General features: G+C 42.7%; 1 protein-coding gene across 18 annotated transcripts in view; it reads left to right on the top strand.

The window, feature by feature from the left end:
- The window catches only part of MICAL3 (microtubule associated monooxygenase, calponin and LIM domain containing 3), a 158,881-nt gene that overhangs the window by 37,262 nt on the left and 105,139 nt on the right, over positions 1-16,480 (top strand). For all 18 annotated transcript variants that reach the window (XM_064421319.1, XM_064421310.1, XM_064421320.1 and 15 more), the window contains exon 2: positions 15,883-16,258. In XM_064421319.1, coding sequence (XP_064277389.1) covers positions 15,995-16,258 — 264 coding nt within the window. In that variant the 5' untranslated portion in view covers positions 15,883-15,994. The remainder of the gene's footprint in view (positions 1-15,882; positions 16,259-16,480) is intronic.

Below are 16,480 nucleotides of genomic sequence, written 5' to 3'. Positions count from 1 at the left end.
GAGGCTCTCCAGTCCCATGTGCATGTGTGTAATAGATTCCCACTAAACAAGGCTTTTTAAAAATCTGCTTTTTGTAGGGTCAGCCTGCTCTGCTGGTTTCTTAACCTGTCTTTTCTCCACGAGTGACCTTTTCTTTCCTAGAAAAATCACTTTTTTACCTGAGTACTTCTAAGTAGCCACCATAATGTGGGACTAGAAACAGCCTCTCATCCCTGAGGTGAACTTTATTTTATTGAGTGTGTTCTTTAGATGTCAAAATTAAAATGGCAACCCTGCAAGAGCTAAAGCCCCTTGATTACACCAAAACTGAACCAGGGGTCTTTGGATTCTACAAACAGCAACTGTTTTAAATCATATTGACACATTGCAAGTCATCCAAAAAGCAGTTTTGTAAAGGCAGAGGTAGATAGTTTAATCTTGAAGTGATACATTTTTGATTCTTCTCTGTACATCATTATCTTTCCTCGCAGCCTTGTAACACCCCAGTGCAGGATAAGAGAGTAATCTGTGCCTTTGAACTATCTATTTAAAACCTTGTGGTTCACTTGCCAGCTGCATAGCTATTCCTTGTTGCTCCATTGCCAGGAATTGCACTCTGCCTTTGGAAAACATAGCATGGAGGTTTTGATCCTAATTTTTTTGTTTGTTAGGTGTGAATATCCTTTTTCATGTCATTAGGTACCTCTTCCACCTTGCAGCTTGTGAGAAAATCACATGTTCTGGGTCAACATCTGGACCAACACGACACTCAATCACTTCTTGAGGTTCTCTTAAATGTTTTTTTTTTTTTTTTATTCTGGCAATGCTTATTTACTGCAAATTCAGATGTCACCGAACTCGACCAGTAAGAACTGCTTCCAAGGAGAGAAGAGGCAGTTTAGTTAAACCCTTGCACTAGGTGTTGCCTTTGTTTAGGGAGTAGAATATAAAATGGGATTCAGAGCTCCAATACTATCTGCTAGAGAAGCTTCATGTGTTGTCCTCATGGGTTAAGCTTTCTTTTGTTTAATGTTCCATTAGGCCTGGGAATAAACAATTGAGTTTGTTTCAGGGTAAGGAGCAAATCTGAGGACCTTACGAGTTTCATGAATATAGGGGAAAAACTGACTTGCTGTTTTTGGCACCCTTGACTTTACCTTTTAGGGTGATGTGTGCTGGGACTTGGGTATCTATCCTCTCTTGTATTGCCTGGTTACATAAAAATTAATCTGCCTGGAGGTTAAATATGCAGGTCTGTCTGTTGCAAGAGATATTATGTTAGGCTTAAGGCATCCCTTGTGACTCCATCCTTGGAGATACTCAAAACCCGACTGGGCACAGTCCTGAATAACCTGTTTTAGCTGACTCTGTTTTGAGCAGTGGGATCAACTTAGGCAATCTCCAGAGGTCTTTTCCAATCTTAATTATTCTGTGGTTCTGTGACTCACAATTTCTTAGTTTGACCTACTCCTTAAGCAAGAGTTTTAAACAATATGGATCGGTGTAGTTCCCTAATCAACAGCCAGATCAAGTTTCTTAACCAAGAAGAGAAAAGGAAACATAGATCCAGCAGAAATGATCTGTCTTTTTCTGCAGCCAAATACTGATCTGATGAAAGCTAATGGTGTGGCAGGCCTCCAGCTTAATCCTGTCTGGGTCACCTAGTACTGACTCCAGTTGTTGAGTGTCGCCTAGTTGGGACAGCCTTTCTCTGCATGCACAGGGCTGTTTTTCCATGAATGGGTTGTAACTACTTGTGTTCAGTGAAGGAACAGGAGAGGAGTGTGCTGGAAGCTTCTGTGCTCCACTCTCTCTGTAGAAAAGACTGCTGAGAGAACGAGCCAGCCATTCCAGTTAGAGAGTGGAAACTGCTTTTGTTCACTTCTGGTGGTCATTTGTGTGTCTGTGGACATCACCCCAACACTTGTCAGGCTGACCTGAGGTGGGATTGAAATAGAGGTGGGCACAGATTGTGTGTGAGGTTCAGTTCCAAGTGAAAGTCAAACTCACCTTTAGTAATGGATTGGGTTTGTTTGCAGGTGTTCAGCATGCACACCTGCCTTGCTGCAGGTCGCTTTGCAGTGCTGTCAGCTTCTCCCACACATTCCCTGGGTGGCTTTAAATTCTTCCAGGGAAAGCAGCCTTTTAATAGCAAGGCACCTGTTTTTTTGTTGGCCATTTTCATTAGATGTTACCTTGCTCTGAATTTGCTTACATAAGCTCGTGTTAATGTGGCATGTGGTGTAACTAATAAATAGCACTGTGCTAGAGGTGAACTGCCTTGTCCTCTCCTCTGGAGTGGAGCAATGTGGAGTGTAGTGCTTAGACCTGGGCACACAGAGTCAGTCAGTGCTGGCTGAGTCCTTGGGCAGGGTCTGTGGGTACCACAGATGTTTTCTCCAGCGTGTCCTGTGAGTTACTGAGATACCACAGTGTTGAATAACCTTGGGGTTACTCCCCACAGTGTGCAGTGAGATGAGCTCTAGACCTTCTGTGCAACAGCCTGGCAGCTCTGTTCTCCAAAACCAGCAAGTGTGGTGGGCACAGGGGCACGTGGAAGCACTGGACCAGGTAGGAGTCCAAGCTACAGAAGGGAGCACCTCTTGTGTCCAGTGAACAGTGCTTATTATGCTTGTCAAGGGCAGAGTTTCACATTTCACTACAGCTGGATACTGTAAGCTTGGTGCTTTGTTCTGTTTCTCTAAGATAGTACTGCATCTCAATCTGTGGCTGTTTATAAATGTGCCAGCAACCTTGGACTGAAGTCACACATGTCTGAATACTGATCTTTCTGTTAAACTTGAGACCCTGCTGATCTGCTTAATGGCTGTATTACTGTCAGATCTAAGGAGTTAGCCAGGGGACTAATGAAAGTGAAGTTACTGTTGCATAGCATATGTGGAAAAAGGAAAAGCAAGCTTGTTCAAGATCAGATTAAAGCAATGCTGAATCAACCAGCTCTTGGGGTATTTTAGATATTTCTAAGAGCAATTCAAAGACACAAAATAATTTTTCTTCTTTTGGGATAATGGACTCCTGGGCAACATATATTATATGCTTGGAGCACTTAGAACAGTACTTATCTCTTAAATTCCCTTATGTAATTTGGTGAAGCGATTATACCTGCATAGCTTGTAGTCATTTTACGTTCCTTTATTAGCTGTGGGGACACAGATGTGGCATAAATTGCCTGAAGTATTGCTTTGCATAGCATAGCTTTGCCATTGAGGGAAAACAGCATTCAAATTTCATTTTCCAAAGTAAACAACACGCAGGAGTATACCAGCAGCTTTTAGTAAGCTGTTCTACCAAAAGCACGGTTTTCTTGAAATTGTATGAACAGCCTTTCCAAACAACACTGTTATCAACACTGTTTCTGGCAGCTCTGTGCACACAGGCAAAATTCTGGAAGTCTCTTGCCACCTTCAACTTTCAAGGCTGTAATTCTTTAAAACAGAGGAAGAAGCAAAATTCCATCCATCCTGTCAAGGAAACGGAGTTTCAAATGACAGGGTCACCTCCCTCATGCTTCTTCCCACCCCACACACTCTGTCAGAGGACAGAGGCTTACAGAAATGCTACAGTATCAGCTGCTCTCACAGAAATTCCACTTCATGCAGCTGAAGGCCTTGAACCTGATAACTTTGCACAGCCTTCAGTGAACTTTGAATAAAGCTGTTTTGCTTTGCATACATGTTTGCAGTCATGGTAAGGAGCGTGTGATTCTGGCTTGGCACATCAACTGTGCTTCTATTGTCATGTCTATATCTATACAGTAATGTCAAAGCCCTGGACTAGTTTGAAGGCAAATCCTAGCATGTGGTCAGGTTCTCTTCAGTCTCAGAAAACTGTATTCTCTTAATAAACGGAGTAATTGCCTTGGGTTTTCTTGTTGGAGAGTGCTCTAGAGCCCCACTTCCCTGATTTCAAATACTGAGTTGCAGGACAAAAGCCAACACATTTTTCTGCCACTCCTGGAGGTGTTCTACCTAATTTTTTTATGTTGATATAAATAGGTCAGGAAGTAGAGGAGACTGGAAGGGCTGATCACAGGTGCTGACCACAGCCTGTGGGAATCTTCCACATGAAGCTCCACCAGTCTCCTGGCCCATGGCATTGATATTGCATCAGAAAAACCTGCTGTATCCAAATACCATATTTGTTTATTTGACAAAAAGACCAAATTGTGTTTAGAAGGGGAAGAAGCTACTTTGGGAGGGAAGGGTTCTTGTTCCTGCTCTTAAAGGATCAGGGCTGTATTCCTCTGCCTGAGACCAACTCTACCTTTACATTGGTATTCTGTAGAGAGAACCAGAACTTACAGGATACACATGAAATTAAATTCAATAGTGTGATGCAATCTGCTGGCCTTTCACTTGGAAATAACTAAAAAAGGAGAAAGAGTGACTCCTGTGATCAATAAGTACATTAAAATGTATGCTGGTTGTGGATTGTAGAGGTGGAAGAGGCTAAAGCAATCCCAAAATGGGCAGGAGAGGGAAAAGAAAGCTTATCTTAGTCCATGAGAGCTTGATTTGACCTTAGCATAATGAAAGCCAAGGAGAGATGTGGCATTGTCTATAAATATATGTGGGAAGGGAGGGAAAGCTAATGCATAGGTCAGCATTATCACAGGAACAGAGAGGTATAAACTTGGCCTGGAAATTAAAAGAAAGCTATTGATCATAAAAACAACTGGCTCAGGAAGAAATGTCTGAGTTGATAACAGGGATGAGACCTAAAGCATTAGTAATCTCACTGGGCACAGTGTGATAAGGGTAGGAAATTGCCCATTTTTATCAACATTAGATCCTTTTGTCTGCTTTGTGCTCTTCAAATGAGCATTTCCCTGTTATTCCCTATAGTTACAGAACATAATGTAGAAGTTACCACAAAATGTGCGTGCCCAGACACTGGTGTCAGCCAGGGAAGGGAAATGAACTTTCATGGTGGCAATGCCTTTAACAACTTCAGCTTTTGTTCAGCCAGGCAAATGGTCACTGTAGGGCTCTTCCAACTGGAATAGTCTGTTCTATCCTCAAAAATAAACAGGAGTCTTACAGAAATGAAAGGTTAAAGGCAAACATTGCTTATTACTTGTGGTCACTCCCAAGTATTTCAAGACGCAAATGCTGAAGAGTTTTCTGGTTTGTCCCAGGAAATGAGAAGTTTTTCTCTACAGTTAGCCAGATCTTTTGGGTCCATGGAAAAAACACATGATAATTTCTGGGATGTATGTGTGGGAAATGACAGGGGAGTGGAGAGTAGACATGGATTTTACTGGTAGCTCCCAATGTAATAAGAAACAAATCCTTCACATTTCTCAATCCTTAAATTGGAGAAAACGAATCTTTCTTAACAGCAGTATTTGTTTCTGTTAGCATGAGCTAATAGTAAATATATAGATATTAAATTGTTTACTGCCAGTGAACAAATAGAGAGAGGGTAGTTTTAAAGACCCCAGCTTGTTCTGTGCAGTTAATGCTGTATGGATTTCTAGGAAAGCAGCTACTGTCATGCTGTGATGCTGCCACCACTCTTGGGCATTCCCAGTTTACAGAGCTGTGCTCTGCTACCAGTCTGTTCTGGCTGACTGAGCCTGAAAGCAGGAGTTGAATGAAGTTGAAGAAAATACTTCTTAATTTCAGTATTTTTCTTTTCTGACACACCAGCAGCAGTGTGTTGGTATTGTCACTGAGACAGTCACAAGTGACCTGCAGTCTCTTGTGCTCCTTCTTGCTGCATTAAAAGCATTTTGGAAAAGGGTCATTCTGGCTAGTGCTCAAATACAGGATGTTATGGAATAAGAGATTATGGAAATTACACAGTTTGAGTCCAAGGTCCAGAACTGAATCATCTGCCAATGGAAATACTGAACTGCCCTACAGGACAGATCCTGTGAGCAGCACAGGAGCAAAGCAGTGCCTCAGTCCTGTCAAACCATGCTGTGCAGTGCTTGTTTCCCAGTGCAGGCTTGAGCATGGGGAGCTTTGCCTCTTGAGGAAGTGCACACAGATGTGTGGCACAAAAAGTGCTCCCAGCTCCCTGGGTGAGGGCTTTCAGACCCACATTAAGCCAAGGGAATGCCTGTGCCCCCTCACAGGGCTGCCAGATATCCTCAGCTGAGCTACCTGCCTCAGACCCCCACGTATCCTTGCAGAGGAATGGCCTTTATCCAAAGCAGGATGGAATTAAAAAGCCTAGACAGAACAGTCCTTGAGGATAAAAGGCAAAGAGAGATGTGTCCTTGCTACTAGGAATAAATTCTGCCAATGGCATCTTTACACTTAAGTTGGATTTAATCTCTGACTAATTCGTACCAAGTCTTTTCATGTCCCCAGCAGTGCAGCTGTATTTGAGGAGATTGGTAATGTCTGCCTCTGGAAGTGATGACTGCCACCTTCTTCCAGGAGCTGCTTGCCAGAGCCTCGGGGAGAGGAGAGTAAATCACAGAACCACCTCCAGCTCCTTCCTCTACTGATTTCCTAACAGATTTTCGTTTGCTCCAGGCACTGAGCTTGGCATGGGCTTTGCTGAGAGAGGCATCCTGTGGGTTCCAGGGCTGCAGGGAAATTGCTATCTGGGCAATTGAAACTGCTCAGTGTTTACTGGGAGTCAAATGTCCAGCCAAGTGGGGAAGGTGCTGCCTGGTTACTATTCATAACCCACGTACAGTGTGTGCAATTGGCATTATCTGATATCTGGAGCCAAACGGAAAGTTGGATGCTGTGGGTTTTGGTTTTGCCATTCTCTGCCTACAGTTTGGATTGCTTTTCAAGATTCTGGTGTATTTTGTAGCATGAGAAAATGCAAACTCTTTATTCTGTCTGTTTGTCAAGATGGAGCCAAAATGTTGAACGGGTTATTTGCTTACAATACGTTCCTGTCTCCTGGTAAAAGCTTTCCTTGTACCTCTGAGGAAGATGAATGATGGGGAAGCATTAGACACAGCAGATTGTGCAACAGAGACAAACTTTCATTAAGTTGCTAGATTTCATCAGTTGTCATTTGATGGTCTCACGGCTGGTTAGTCACTAAGGAATTGGATTTTGCTTTGCTTTTTAAAATTATTATCCTTACTCAGGGTTGTGGAGCATGCCAGAGTGCAAAGGCTTGGTGTTCTTATCTTGGAAAGAGGAAAGATTTACATGAGTAAATTTATCAAGGGTTAATACTAAACTAAGTTTAATATACTATCAAGAACCCCAAAATGTAAGCATAGTAAGAGTATTTTGAGGAAAGGATGGGATAAAGGCTTTTTCCCTCTGAAATTAAAGTCATGTCTGCAGGAATGCAGCTTGGGAGAGGTTACAGAGGAGGTTTGTGGCTTGTGTGGAATAGACCTCAACCAAATGATCTAATTTATGAAATAAAAGTTATAGGATGAATGTGTGGGTGTGTTTTCTTCCTGTGACAAATTGGGATTTAACACTGTGTCCATTGAACATGTTCAGTATCTCCCCTGTTATCTAGAAGCCCCATGCCTTTAGAGACTAATAAATAAGTTTTACTCTAAAAATGAGGTGTAACTCCATAGTGAATCTGACCAAAAAGGTAAGCTATGATGGAAAGTAGTCTCCTGGTTTGTGTCAAATCCTGCTTGGTGCCTTGTTCAGACTCTGCTCAGTCAGTAGTGCTCTTGCTGAGGTGTGTAATTCTCCACCTCTGCAAAACAAATTGAAATTGCTTAATTGTATATTATTGTCTAATCTAGTGACAGATGTGGGAGGGCAGCACATGGCTGTGAGGCCTGTGGGGTGTTCAGAAACAGCCTGATCTAACCTAGACTGAGTTTGTTGTTGCCATTCCTGATTTCAGGTGTATAGACAGACTGCAGAGCACATATTTTTGTGCATAACTTGGAAGGAGAAAGGAAAGCTGGGGTAGTGGTTTGAGTTACAGGAGCAGGGTACACCCAGGAGTGCTTATAAACACACTGTGGGGTTTTCTTTGGCAGCAGTGAAGATTTGGGGGTGTCAGCCTGCCCTGGGGGAGCTTAGGTCTTACTGGCCATGCATGGGCTGGGGACAGGGGCAGATCGGAGCATCCAATAGCTGGGATGCAGAGTGACAAATCACCTGTGACCTCATCTGCAGGTGAGTCTTGACATGCTGTTCCTGGTTGGACTTTTGTCGTTAAGGGAAAGGAGGTGGCAGTTCTGGAGGTCTGGGTTTAAGGTCTGATTTTTAGGTTTGTTTTTTTTTTTTTTTTTTTTTTTTATTATGCATGTGTCTTTTACGTGGTAATTACACAGACTAAGGTTGCACCCATGGGTTATAGCATGATCCCAACCCTTCCTGAACTCGTCCTAGAATAAAGTTTAGGATTTGTTTTTCTTTTTATTTTGAAGTTCAGCCATCTCTAAATGATGGTTTGTGGGTTGGAGAAATCTTTGCAGCTCATTTATTCAAATATCTATTTACATTAGATTTCTTGGCTCCCAAAAGAGTCTTGCAAGTGTAGAGGGAAGAAGATTGCAAGATTTTAAACTTCCTTTCTGTAACCAGTCTTCTTCCACAGAAAATGGTTATACATCCACTAAATAATCTGTAATCTGTTTGGACTGCTCAGTACAGGGAGTTTGTGGTGCCATACCTAGCTGATTGTGTCAAAATGGTGAAATTAGGAATCTTCTAATCCTGTTTTCTAGCTCCCTTGTCTTCCACCACTTCCTTTCAGGAAGTGCCTGCCTCTTTTCCACACCCATTACAGCTGAGAGTTGGAAGCAGCACAAATAAAACTTGCTTTCCCATGTTCATTTTTTACTGTCTGTAACTGGAATGTTTTGTGAGAGTCTGGATTTACCAAACCACCAAGGGGTGAGCCCTGGACTTAAAGTCTAGGCATCTATCTGCTGTGATTAAAATAAATGCTGGCACAAATGACCAGTCTTTGAGCTTGCTTCTGAGGTGCTAAATATTTCTCTAAATGATTGAAGGGGGCTTTGGTAAATTCAGCCTCCTTTGGGTCTCTAGGTGATAAGTAATCTTTGACCTATATAAGGAGAAATGACAGAATCAAGTAAGTTGGAAAAGACTCTGAGATCACCAAGTTCAACCTATGACCCAACACCACCGTGTCACCCAGGCCATGGCACTCAGTGCCACCTCCAGGGACAGTGGCTCCACCAGCTCCCTGGGTAGGCTGTTCCAGTGCCTGACCACCCTTTCTTTGGAGAAATTCCTCCTCATGTCCAGTCTGAACCTCCCCTGGCACAGCTCAAGACTCTTCCTGTCCTCTCACTGCTTCCCTGGGAGAAGAGGCTACACTTTTCTTCAGGAGGTTGTAGAGAGGGATGAGGTCACTCCTGAGCTTCCTTTTCTCCAGGCTGAGCATCCCCAGCTCGCTCAAGTGCTCCTCACAGGCCTTGGGCTTCAGACCCTTGACTGACTTTGTTCCCTTCCCTGGCTAATTAGCTAATGAGAGGGAGAGCTGAAGCGCATGAAGTGGAGGCAAGTGCAGGTAAAGAGAAAGCAAGCACATACTGCAGAGGGTGCTTGACCTTTCTGTTCTGGTCTCTGAACCATTTTACATGCCCAGTAAAGATTGGTAATTTTTATCCTCTTGTCAGCTGCAGATCCTATGGTTCTATCTGTTTATTTGTTCCTATTGATTATCTTTTCTCCTTTGTGATCACTTTTGTGATCAATGCAGTCTGTGTTTTGGTGTTAGGTTCTGGCATTTCACTTATGTAAGCTTTCACTTAGATGAATTTTTTGCAAATGTGTTCATATGAGTTTCATTAGAGAATTTCTTTAATGAGATTTTTTTTTTCAAAATACAAATACAGGCTCTATTTGTTTTCTTCCTGTACCATGGAATGGTTTGGGGTAGTCAGTGCACCAGCAGAATCTGGAGATCTCTGTGGACTTGGCTCACTGAGCTGCTGAGGTTAAAGTGTGTTTGTGGCCTCCAGTCTTTGCTCTGCTCAGAATTTCTACTTGGGGCAGAACAGTGTTCTTGTTCTGTAATGCTCAGTAAAGCTTTTCTCAAAGCTGGTGTTTCTGTTGTTTCTTGTGGCATACACAGCATTTTAGCTTGGAAAAATGGATGGGTCCATGTCCTGTATGGTGTCAAATCTGATATACCTTGCTGTACTAAGGCAACCAATTTGTTTTATCCCCACTTGAAGTTGTAGAAATAAAGTTTTGTGCAAATGTCATTCTGGTAATTTTGGGAGTCTTTCTTTTGTTTTGTTTTTTTAAATAGGCACTTTCCAAGGATTATTACATGATGTTTGCAGAGCTCTGGGGAAATCCAGCTTGTAAAACTGGGTGGGAACTAACTTTAGGATACATTTCTATGTTGAAATGTAACATCAAGAACAGCTTCAAAGCACTTCAGATAAAGGAATTCAACTGTGTTTCTCTGTTACATCGTGGTGTGAGAATGACACCTATCTAGGTGTCCTGCTGTTACTCCCTTACCCGCTGAGGGAACAGCTACCTACCTCTTCCTTGGTATAATTTCTTTTTTTTTTCTTCCAGAGAAAAGCATTGATCTGTTTCTTGGTCTCTTTCTTTGTTAGTGTTCATTCAGTGCAGGGAGTGCTGTGATCAAAGACTTGTGTATGACAGCAACAGCAAAGTATGTTCTTTGAGCTCTCATAGAGAAAAGATGGTATTTTGTAGGTCAGATGCTTTCAGTAGTTGTGTTGTGGCATTGAAGAAATGGTTAGTAATAAGCAACACACACATTTTTCCTTCTGTACCGTGATGTGAATTTGGGAAGCAAAATATTTTCTGTAACTGTTTCTCTATTTGTATGTTTCCATGTTCTTGTTTATAATTAGCATTTCTTCTCAAGTGAGTACTGGGTTGAGTTTTTCTTGCCATGAGCATTCTGTGAACTGTTTATATATGTACTAAGAACAGGTTCTTGTATTTGCAGTCAAGTTCCTACTTGGTTTCTCTTTCTCCCACTTCTGGCCTAGCTTGGGAGGGAGGGTAGGCAGGAAAGAGGTGGAGACCCCAAACACTCTCCCACATGGTGGGCAGAAGTGACCAGATCAAGTTTAACAAAGCACAGTTTTTTGACAGCTTATTTGCTTGAGTCTTGAATGTTATGAAGGGGAACAGATCTAAATCCCATTTTAAAACGTGCTGTGGACAGGGCTGACGTGCCCCTTTTCCATCTGGTGTAAAAGGGAAGCTGCAAACAATGGCAACCACGCCTTTGTCCTCCTGCTTTCCCCTTCTTGCTCTGCATCATATGGAGCTAAAATAGTTCCCAGTTTTGGCTTTAGCTTTTCTTGTCAAAATTGTCCTCTTTTTGCCATCTGTTCCACAGTCTTACCACTGCCCTAAAGCTGCACTTTTTGGTATTGTAATCACTTAGAAAGTCATGAACATATTGTAGAAAATCCATTTTTCAGTTTTAGCTGAAAGTAAAAGAATATAAATCTTAGAAATTAAAACAGAGCTTTTTCATTTGTTGGAATAAAGATTTTTTTTTTTGTTTGGCTTCCTAAAGAGGGGAGGCTTATGGGATTGAGCCATTTGTTCATCTGCTTTTCAGTTCATCCTTAATAACTTCTGAACAATTTCATCCAGATTCAACAAGGAATAAGAGTCTCAAAGGTAATTGGTTTCCTACGAGAAAACTGGATGCTGGGTGGAGGAGAGGGACAAAAATAGGTGTCCCCACTGTCTGCAGCATGAGCTTAACTGTAATCTGTGCTTAGGCTTTTGCTAGCCAAGTTGCAAGTGTGTCCTGGCTGCCTGGGTACTGCAGTCCAAGATTTCCCCAAGTCATCTTGGGGTTTGCAGAGCATGTTACTGAGCCTTGCTTAGGCACAAGCTACAGGAGGAGCCATGAAAGGGAGGCAAGGGCATAGGGAATGCTGCTGGAGAGTAGTTTTGTGATCATGGACCAGTTTGCTTTCAAATTCCATATGGTATTACCGCTTCTTCTTGATGCCTGACTTCTCAGAGGTTTGTCTGTCAAGGGTGCATGTGTGGTGTTGGCCTGGCTGTGAAATAACTTCAATATAAGAAAGCACTTAGGTGGTATTCTGAAGTGCAGCTGGGCAGTTACTTTGGCAAATGTTTTATTCACTCCTGATTTAGGATAGAGAGAACAAGCTGTGAATGTAGATGGAATTAACTCCTTAATTTCTGATGGGAAAAAAGAGATGGCTGAAAAATACATTCCTGTAGTACTTCATTTTTTTCCTTGGGCTCAAGTCATTGCTTGAATGAGCACTTTGAACAAAATTAGGATGGAAATGTAGAGGGGGCGGTAACTTGTATAATGGAGATTTATTTGCCTGAAATATGTAAGCCCTGCATTTGCAACACTTGCTGCAGAGCTTCAATTTGTACAACCAAATTCATTATGTGCACGATTTGCAAAATCTCCTCTTATCTCTTGCCTTTGGCAGAAGTAGGGCACTGGGCTTTCTTTCTTGTGTATGCATTTGATAAAAGATTCATATTCCTGCATCTGTGGTGACTGTGGGAAGGAACCACCACCTGGAATTATTCACTGCCTGCATCTCTGTGTTTTCCTTTGGTTTCTTTTGTCCTGGGCGAGCACTGGAGATCCTGAGGGTACTTGGAGCCATGAGTCAGTGACAACCTCCTGCTATTATTGTAAATAGCAACGTGAACGCTGTTCTTGCATGCGTTTTTCCACGGCTTTGTCTTTCTCGCCCAGCTCCGAAGCCAAGGAATTCACAGAGCATCTGAGTCAGCAATCAGCTGCCTCGAGACAAAACATGCAGGATACTGCAGACTTGCAGAACAGCCAGCAAGGCACACAAGTACCCTGGAAACCTAGCAAATAATTCTTGCCTGCCCTTGCTTTCCTCCTGTAATTTCCATGTTCTCTGACGTGTTGCTCTTGGGTTCCAAGGGTGTTTACATCAGGAATGCAGAGTTCTAGGGAGTGACCTAATGTGGTGACTGAAGCCTCGGTGTTTCACCCGTGGGCATAACTGATTTCCCAGGCTGTGTGAAATGGGATTTGGGCAGAGCTGCCGTGCTAAGGTACCCCTTGGAATGTGCTGGCTCAAATGACCTGGTTCTGCCAGGTTGGGCTGCTGGCTTGGCAAACCTCAGACACACAGCAGTAAGTTCCTAGAGTGAAAGGATGTTCCATTTAATATCCACAAGTTTTGTGGGGTCAGTTGGAGACAGGGACAGCACACACCCTGATGTCCATGGGGCAAAAGTGAGTTTATGTATGAATCCTTGTTAATAAAGGGGGTTTGAAAAACCCATTTATTGGTGTGTTCCTTGACACCACCCAGTTCTTGGACCTGTGAGATGTCTGCAGTTCAGGATGGAGCAGAATTGCTTGAGTATCCTTTCTTTCAACTCAGGGGCCGGTTTATGGAGCCAGCTGGTTTTCTTATTTACAGCCAAATTAATTGCCAGCTTGTACTGTGATATAATGTGGCAAAAAGAGGTTGGGTTTTAACTTTGGGGTGTTTGAGCAGTGCAAAACCAATGCTGCTTCACTTCCTTGGTGAAAAACTGTGGGAGAAGCAAGAGTAAGAAATTATCCCTATGCTGCCCTTACATCTGGGTATATCAGAAGTGGAATGTGGACTAACAGATCTGGATGGTGACTCCACTTAAATAATTTAGGTCATGTAACTTCATTGCTTTTTCTGAAGAAGTCTCAGTCATCCAAAGCACTGGTGTGAAGTCAGTGTTTGGGTGGTAGAGTGGGGGTTCAAGAAATGGAGGGAACATAAGAGTATTCAGCTTGATTAATGAGGCATATGACTTCAGACTGTAGGTGTTTTATTGTGTTTGTGTGACACAGAGACACTGAAATGGCTCCTTCAGTGTTAGAGGTGTTTTGTTGGAGTGTTTTGTTATGATATTCTTCTTGAGAACAAAAGAGGAGACACAGGACTTCAGTACCTGGTTGGGCCAGAAGAAAGGTGGAGGGGTCTTTCAACAAGGACATGAGTGATAGGACAAGGAGGAATGGCTTCAAACTGTTATAGGGCAGGTTTAGATTGGATATTGAGAAGTTCTTTGCTGTGAGGGCACTGAGACACTTGCCCAGGTTGCCCAGAGAAGCTGTGGGTGCTCCATCCCTGGAAGTGCTCAAGACCAAATTAGATGGAGCTTTGAGCAGCCTGGTCTAGTGGGAGGTGTCCCTGCCTATGACAGGGGTGTTGGAACTTTGACCTTTAAGGTCTCCCAACCAAACCATTTTAGGGTTCTGTGACTTGCCCTCTGTAGCAGTGCAGTGGTTTCCCTGAGGTGTGTGTCTGGAGCATAATTCCAGCTTCACAACAGTGAAATTAACATGGAAAATAAAGAAAACAGTTCCAATTTGCTTAGTGAGCAGTACTGATATGGACATGGGCATCGCTATCACCCAGTTAGAAAAAACAGCTTCATGGGTACTGAGTCCTGTAAGGTGGTTGTCCTAATAAAACTAGAATTGCATTCTGCACTATAACCCACTGTTGTACTTTGACTTCTGTAGGAACTTTTATTTTTAAAAACTACCAGTTTGTGGCTGTATGTAAAGGTTTCCAGGTCTCCTTTGCTGTTTCTAAACATAAACAATAAATACCATGTTAGGCTGAAAAGCAGGAGTGCCCAAATAAACTACTGGAGAGCTGTCATATGGGAGGGGAAGAGACATGAGCTGTAATGTTTGGCTTGGCTTCCTGTCTGCTGGAAGCAGGAAAAGAGCTGGTGAGAATCTAAAAAGTTTTATCCAAGTCCACATATTTTCCTTTTTGCCTTAATACCCTTTGCAAGAAAAAACAAAGGGCAAAAAGCACCTCAGAAGTGCTTTCACTTCCATAGTTTGTGCATGTGTTCCCATGCTACCTTCATATCTGAAGGCAAACAGAGCTATTCTTTCTCAGCAAGAAGGGTAATTTAGAGTATACTTAGTGTTATGTATAAAAGAAAGAAAAAGGTTTATTCTACATAAAAGAGAGAGGAAGAACAGATACCTATGCTTTAAACAAAATCTCTAATCGTGATCCAAACAAATCTTCAGCCTGCTTCTGAGGGATCCCAGGAACAAGCAGCAGAGCTCATGATAGCAGCTCTGCCCCAGCAGATTAAAGTAGACCCCAGCTACCACCTAAAATTTTGTATGGACCTACATATCAAAAGAAGTTAAAAACCACAGAATAGAGGAATTAGTATGGGATCATGCACAGCCATGTTTCACTCTTATGCTGCTCATTTATGGACAGAATTATGTGCGTAGGTTTTAGGTAAGGGAAATGTTTATATTGCTTTATGAAACACAGGCTTCTTTTTTTTCAGCCTTGACTTATTTTTCTAAGAAATGGATTGCTATTAGCAGGTTTAACTTATTTTTAAGATCACAGTAAGCATCGCTGTGCAAAAACCAGTCTTGGCAAGGACTCCGTATCTTCTGCTATGCCATCCTCTCTTATCTCTATTTATCATGACCAAAGACATGTGTCTTTTCAGAATGAAGGCACTAAAGCTTATTTTTCTGATGGAGTACAGACTCTTGTAGTGTTTTGTGGCAGCAGTGTTTTTAACACCAGCCCATAACTGTTGCTGTGGTGTTACACAGTAACTGCAACATAGCAGGTCTGCCTGTTCTGTTTTACAACCTCTGCCCTCTTCCAGGCATGGTGTAACATCTGCCTGTGTACTTGTAACTTCCCTGCTCTTCATGCAGAATGAGTTTTGATAAAACTTCCAAGGCACTGGCTCAGGTTAAAGTATTTTGCCATTTAAGAGATTTGTGAGATGTGCTGCTGTCTGCAGTGAGGCTCAGTGAACTCTGGAAGCCTCCTCTTCAATCAGCTTGGGTAGAAATCCTTGGGATATGCATCAGCTGAGGACTAACTGGGAATCTGGGTTCTCAGTTCAGACTTAGACAAAATTTCAGAACAAAAAAGTGCAAGTTTAGTTACGCTTTCTTCTTTTTGTTTTGTAGGTTAATAATGCTTGTAAGGCAGAGGTGAAAGTGGCTCAGCAGAACAACACCAGGAAATCTGGCAGACTGGAAGAGCACAGCTGCCCCCCTGGGCAGCTGCCACGTGTGAAGCATGGAGGAAAGCAAAAATGAGAAGGTGAACCAGGCTCATGTTCTCTTCGACAGATTTGTCCAGGCTTCCACCTGCAAGGGGACTCTGAAGGCTTTCCAGGAGCTCTGTGACTACCTGGAACTAAAGCCCAAGGACTATCGTTCCTTCTATCACAAACTCAAGTCCAAGCTCAATTACTGGAAAGCCAAAGCCTTGTGGGCCAAATTGGATAAAAGAGGCAGCCATAAGGACTACAAGAAGGGGAAAGCATGCGCCAACACGAAGGTAAGAGGTTCAGTCACCATGGTCCAGGCAGCTCCTACCCAATCCCTCTGGAATACACAGCAAAAAGGTGTGGCTGTAGAAGAATATTGCCTGGTGTAAGCCAAATGTCCTCACAACTTTAGCATTTGATCGGCAATCAGAAATTCTTTTTGTCACCCCAGATGTGACTGCCCACCTGAATGTTTGTATTTTATTCAGGAGGAGCAGCCAGCAAGTTCTTAC

This window comes from Passer domesticus, chromosome 5 (genome assembly GCF_036417665.1).
Source record: "Passer domesticus isolate bPasDom1 chromosome 5, bPasDom1.hap1, whole genome shotgun sequence".
Lineage (NCBI taxonomy): Eukaryota > Metazoa > Chordata > Aves > Passeriformes > Passeridae > Passer > Passer domesticus.
The sequence above is the reverse complement of the archived record's forward strand: the minus strand, read 5'-3'. Positions and strand labels throughout refer to the sequence as shown.